This window comes from Terrapene carolina, unplaced genomic scaffold (genome assembly GCF_002925995.2).
Source record: "Terrapene carolina triunguis isolate 2854851 unplaced genomic scaffold, T_m_triunguis-2.0 Scaffold21, whole genome shotgun sequence".
Classification (NCBI taxonomy): Eukaryota; Metazoa; Chordata; order Testudines; family Emydidae; genus Terrapene; species Terrapene triunguis.
Genome location: NW_020664372.1, coordinates 41,593,421 through 41,599,967, shown reverse-complemented (window position 1 = coordinate 41,599,967; position 6,547 = coordinate 41,593,421). Strand labels below are relative to the sequence as shown.

At 39.2% G+C, this 6,547-nt stretch overlaps 1 protein-coding gene across 1 annotated transcript in view; it reads right to left on the bottom strand.

Moving 5' to 3' along the window:
- Positions 1 to 599: 599 nt before the first annotated feature.
- LONRF2 (LON peptidase N-terminal domain and ring finger 2) overlaps positions 600 to 6,547 on the bottom strand; it is a 37,960-nt gene continuing 32,012 nt past the window's right edge. The window contains exons 3-5 of the mRNA XM_026657522.2: positions 4,995 to 5,162; positions 3,360 to 3,509; positions 600 to 2,985 (exon numbers count right to left, since the gene is read on the bottom strand). Of these exons, the coding sequence (XP_026513307.1) occupies positions 2,827 to 2,985; positions 3,360 to 3,509; positions 4,995 to 5,162 (477 nt within the window). The 3' untranslated portion in view covers positions 600 to 2,826. The remainder of the gene's footprint in view (positions 2,986 to 3,359; positions 3,510 to 4,994; positions 5,163 to 6,547) is intronic.

Sequence of the window (6,547 nt, the reverse complement as noted above, 5' to 3'; positions counted from 1 at the left end):
AGTCACTTAAGTGTTTAACAACAAATATTAATTATTTGTATTAACGTAACACCAGGAGCCCCAGTCATGGACCAGGATCCCATTGTGCTAGAAATAGTTAAAAACTCACCAAAAATTCTGTCGCTCAGCTTTCCCTCAAGTGATGACATTTCATTAGTTATCCTGGCATCCTTAGACTGTCATGTAAGTTAATGCAAAAAAGCTAGACAATCTTACGTCTTCTTTATTGCTATTCCATGATGTATTAAAGGTAACACTTTTTTTTTTTTTTTTTCACTTTTAAAAGTACTTAAAGGACAGACATCTTAAATCACTGCCTTTTGCAAAGAGGAGAAATTCACATTGCCTTCAGTAATTAGAATCCAGGAGACAGCAACTAACATTTCAATTCTAAAAGGAGGCATATCTGTGTAAGGTTAAGCTCACATGTAACACTGTGCAGGTGCAAGGTCTAGGATTGTATGATTCTGCCGATGTCCCTTTGCAGCCAAAACATTAAAACTCAATGCATGAACGGACAAGGAGAGAGACATGGACGAGTAAGACAAAGACAGCAAGGACAATGACGACAAGAGTGGCATACAGAACAAAAAACGATGTGAAAGTTCACAAAGAGAATTCATTTTCCTAACTGAAAATGAGTTGGGTTGCCAAACTCTGAAGGTGAACTACCTAAAGTGCTGGTAGTCTAAAATGGGTTAACTGGAAAAACACTGGGGTGAAGTATGAGAGTTACTAATGCATGGATGGAGGGGGAAGTGCCCCAAAAGACTTCAAGCTGTTTTGTTTGCAGCTTTGGGGCTCGGATGCCTTCTCAACCCTCTCGGGAATCTCATACAGCTTTTACTTTTAGTACTCTTATGACGGTAGCAGAACTTGCAGCAAGGCTATTGTGGAGATTACGACATCATTGGTTGTAAGTTATGCACTTCACAATTCAAAGGATAAATTACAAATCACTATTTAACTAGAAAAGGCGCGTTCAAGGTAGAGGCAATTACAGTACATTCAGAGCAGGTTACAGAAACCATTTCTGGTAAAGGTTTGCTGAAAGAAAAGTTAACTAGATCACTGGTTTTCAACCTGTGGTACATGGACCCCTGCAGATCCATAGACTGTGTCTAAGATTTCCAAAGGGGTCCACACCTCCATTTGAAGTTTTTTGTAAGTGACCTCAAATGAAAAAAGTTTGAAACCCACTGTACTAGATACTTTAGTTTCCCAGACCACAAAAGTTGTAATTACAGTATCCAAGAAAGCAGTCAATACATGTTAATGCATTTGTTTATGCAGTTTTCTTCTAGAACTCATGTGCAAATATTTAATATATATCTTCATGGACAAAAACAAAACAAAAAAAGATTCAAAGCAAACTAAAAACTAGGCACTTTAAACATGTAGATAAGACACCATTTTTATCATACCAGAGTGTTGCACATGAACAAGTGTCTCTAAAAGCATCTCGCTATACTTTGAGCGCACAGATTCTGGCTAACTTTTCATGTTGGTAAAATTACTTCTACTTATAGGAAGCTACACAATTAAATTAGTAACACTGTTCATTATTTCAGTGGCTATTTAGAAAACTAAGTAGTTTGACTAACCAGCAACATATTCAATAGCTATCAAAGAAAGATATTAACAAAACCAATATATTAAAAACCAAGACAAACAAATGAAGAGGACACCTGACTTAAGCTTGCATTGAGACTTGCCTTTTGTTAGTGTTTAGTTTGGACCTCCTTCTATGGATGTCATCACAGACCAAGGTTCTAACCATGTGCAGCACTTATGATATAAAACATAACACCAACTTTTAAACACAAAGTTCTAACAAATATTGTTCTAATGTAACATTAGCTTGGCACATCATTTGAAGGTGGGAAGGGAAATGGAATCTTCCCCAATGCTTATCCTAGCCAAGTTTACTTTAAGAACACACATCAGCTGAGTACTACAGCATGCTTTCCCAGAATTTGGAGTGAAATAGCTATTTCACAATAGCCTTTGACTAGTTTCATGTTTTAGAGAATTTGTTTGGTTTGTGTTTAGTGATAACAGACCTGCTGGGATTACTTTGATTTTATAAAAATAAATGCACACTTTTGACATTTGATATACTCATTCCACTACAACATGCAAATCACAACACAAGGGATTACTTAAGACTACCAAATTGCTGTTCAGTAGCTACTACTCTTTCTGACACACAGCCGTGACCATGTAAATACTACGCTCCTGGACAACCTCCAAAACCTTAATCTTGAAAATTGTTTTATAGACCAATATTTCTTGAACAAGTAGATCAAAGTGCAGAGAGAATCTACCAACTCATTAAGAGAACATCCTGTCAGCTATGCACTTTGTGCATTCTTTATCCACAGGAAAGTTCGGTTTCCCTTCTGCTGACCATCTCAGGAAAATTGTAATAAGTCCATCTTCAGTCTGTGATCCATTGAAGGGAAAATAATTCTTGCAAAGTGTAAATCCAAACTGCACATAGGCCATTTGTGGTGTTCTAGTACATAAAACTCAGTCTCTCACAGGCTAGAAACATCAACTCTTGATTAGGAATAGTACTTCAAAGTAGTTATCCACAACTACCAACTACATTGTAATTGTAGCACAACTTCATAGGGGCTCAGATTTCACTAGGACGACAGGCACAGAGTGCTTATTAATTACAGAGTAGAGTGCAAAGTTTGGTGAACATCCAGAATAGCGAATGTCAGACACAACCAGAAAGAACTGTTCATCTCTGCATGACGGTTTTTAAAAACATATCTACCAACATACAGTCAGTGCCTGTTCACAGCTAAGTCCATGTCATCTGGGTCTCTTGCGTGTTACAAATATTAATACACGTCTGATGGCAATAAGACGATCTTTAAGGGAAGTCATAGCAAGTATAGCCAGCTGAGCCCTGTTTTCTAATGGCAACACTGCCAATAGCCACCAGTACCAGGCTGGGCCACTGGGGTTACTCTGCAAGAGAAATAAAAAAAAAAAAAATATGATACGTGTTTACGGATTACAGGTTAGTGTTAGCAATCTTCCCTCCCATTTTTCCTCTATTTTAGTAGATACAACTAATGCCCATCTATATATTGGGGGTTTCTTGAGCTCTACACCAACTTCAAAGGTTTCCTCTTTGTGCAATTAAGTAGCAATGACATCTTCAAAAGCCAAAACCACAGGGAGTAGTTGGCAAAGTTTTTCCAACCTTGATTCTAGTGAACCAGAACTGGGTAATCATTAATAAGCTTGGTATGTATGAGACACAACAGATCCTTCTATCAGATATTTGTCTGGGAGATCCATAGATCTATGGCAGTAGTGCATGTTTAGGAAATATTTACCTGTGGCTCCGATTCTTTTCCTGGCATTGATCCAAAATGATTGAGAATTTGTGCTTTCATGTTGTCTTTAAGGGAAGTAAACCAGGCAACAGCTTGATCATAAACCGAATCATGAAGACGGACAAGTTCTTCATACTCTGCTCCCTCCGCCTTACCAAGAAAAACAAAACAAACAACAACAACAAAAAAGGAGGATACAAAATCAGATTTCATATTCTGTACAATTTAAATGCCTCAGAGGGAGCCAATTTAAACCCAATTATGCTTAACAGCAACAACTACTCCTTACTAAGGGATGGTTATGCCACTTAACGTGGATATCTCCAGCTAGCAAAGTGGTGCATAAGTCTCATGCATACTAAACTGGTGCCAGTTTGGTTTTTTGATCTCTCCTACAGAAGTTTTAGGTCCTTTCAGCAAGTATTTCTATTGGAGTCTTCAGTTGATTAGGAATTTCTCTTATTGAGAATGAGGAGCCCTCCTCCTGGGGCTTCTGCATTAAGGGGATTCTACAAAGAAGTAGTGTTGTTTTCAAATACAGTAGAAGTGGTTCTCAGGTCAAGGGAGTAGTGGAAGGATGGCAGGGAGAAACAAAACAAGTATGTAAGTGAGACTGACTTCCCAGTACCGGGGATGATATTAACAAGGTTTCTGCCAACATACACAAACATCTGATTTGACTATATACTTCACCTTCACTCAGTGGGGACCCTGAGCGGTAACATGGGATATTAGACCACTTTAACCTTGAAGAGACATTTTATCCCCATTCTCTTTTTCTGTGTGCTTGTTAGCAATTGAACTGCACAGCACAAATTGGGAGAAGCCTCCTAGAAATTAACAGGCTTGCAGTTAGCTGTGAAAGTCTGCTTGAGAACCATGTGACCTGACTGGACTTTTCTAATGCCATCCACTGGCCTGAACTCTCCAATGAGCGCACTGTGAAGTGGTATCACTGTTTTACTGGCACTCATTTGAGATATCCAGCATAAGACTAGACCATTATGCAGGCCATTCTGGTTTTGGCCAATAAATTCCAACACATGATTTCGCTAAATTTTAGAAATCACCAGATTTTAGAAAAGAAAGTTATTTTAATTGGTAAATTTCCTTAGATGCCATGCATACACAAGCATTTGAGTAACAAAATATATTAGTACCAAGTTCTCTTCTGGGTTCTACCTTAAAAAAAAAAAAAAAAAAAGCTTTTCTATTCAGTGTGTGGCGAGGTCAGATCATCTGTGGGAGCTAGAAACAGATACTGTGCATCAGTGCAAAATATAGAATCTTAAGCACTTTAATAAAACTTAGACATGTGTGTCTTTAGAAGGGTCTTGAACCAGTGTCATTTTTAACTGCTACTTTAGAACCTGATCTAAACACCAGGACATGGTAGGTTGTATCTTTTCGAGTATCAAAGGTTTGAAAGCTACCCTGAGATTTATGATGACAAATACCACTGGCAGAGAGGATTAAACTACAGAGAGCTAGTTACAGTCAGAAGGGCAAAATAATTTATTCCATGGTTTCAGAAATAAAGAAAATGTGCCTTATGACCATGTAAATAAATAACTTCAACTTGAGATGTGTCAGGGAGAGACCATTTAAGTGAAAAATGAATGCACAAGAGATCACCTTTTTATCTTCAAGATATTCAATGTTCGCAGTGTTATACCCATCCCGTTGACCATGGTTCAAGACCTTAAACCGACGAACACCAACCGTATCAACAACTGAACGCCCATCAGGAAAAAACTTTACATCCCTGATCTCTAGCATGCAGCCATAATCGGCAAACCTGAAATGATAAAAGGGCACAGAAAATTAGGAAGTCACACTGACAGGTGTTTATATAAGTTCGGACACTTATAAACATACTGGACCCGATTCACCACTGTTACATTGGTGGAAAAATGAAAGTAACTCCATGATTTTCCAACACAATGATGCTTTTGGTAAGTCAGTCACACACACACACACACACACACACACACACACACACACACACACACACCCCTCTACCCCTCTCATGATTAAAGCAACAGCTTTTTAAAATTAGAATTATTTGTGGGGAAGGAGGGAGGGGCAGGTTTTTAAATAAATTGAGCAGATTTCATGCTGTGAGTTCCTGAGTGCTGGGGGCAAGTTATGCAGGGTTTTGCAACTATTTTATAGAGATAGCTCTATTACACAGCTGAGGAAGGCATAGTAGTGCCTAGAGAAGATGCTGAAGCTGTGCAAGTGAAGAGAACAGTTAGTTTCCAAAATCCTACCCCTTCTGGGGGTTTGGCTTTATTGGTAACCTGGAAATAACACTGTGTAAACCTCAACTTAAGCTGCTTCTCAAATGTGGCTGTTGTTAGGATTATCTGTAAGACCACCTCTGGCTTAATTCTTTCTGGCACAGACACTCCCATCACAGACACTTGCTATTAGAAGAGAGACAATCGCTGCTCTGAAGAGCTTACCTCCTGACTTGTACAGTGCCTGGCACAACATGGTCTCAATCTTGGTCAGTGTCCCTAGGTACTACAAATAATGTATTCACACTGGAGCTACTGGACCCACCTACCATCATGACTCAGCAGTAATTACCCTGAATTTTAATGCATGATTTTAGCTCCAGTTGCCTTCTTCTAAACAGGTGTAGTGTGTAACCCAGTTACATGGAGTTTCTCTAGAACAGGAGAGGACTTTCCTGAGAAAATACCTCTTCCTGGTTGCTCTTCCAGTTGCAGGTGGCACTGGCAGCTGGTGGGTGGGGAGTCTCTGGTTGGTGTCTCTTACCAGCAGAGACCAGCTGTAGTAATATCAGCAACTAAGGTTTCCTCTCCCCTGTTCTCTCCTTGCTTTCCCCTGTAAGTACTGGTGGCAACTTCTTTTGCTTCTCTTCCTTCTCCCCACCCAACCAGAAATAAAGAGAGAGAGAGGGGTAATAATCCCCTTGGAGTGTATCATTTATTATCTACATGGTGGCTGATAACTTACTCCTAATCTTCTTAGAGTGCATCAGAACTTGCTTACAATGGAGTGTTAATTAACTTTGAACATCTTGTGCCAAGATTGTTTTTGCTAAAATGTCCCACCATTGTCTTCGCTATTGGAGCTGAACCAGTAGTAGCAGCAATGGGAACATTTATCAGGTTTCAGAGTAGCAGCCGTGTTAGTCTGTATCCGCAAAAAGAACA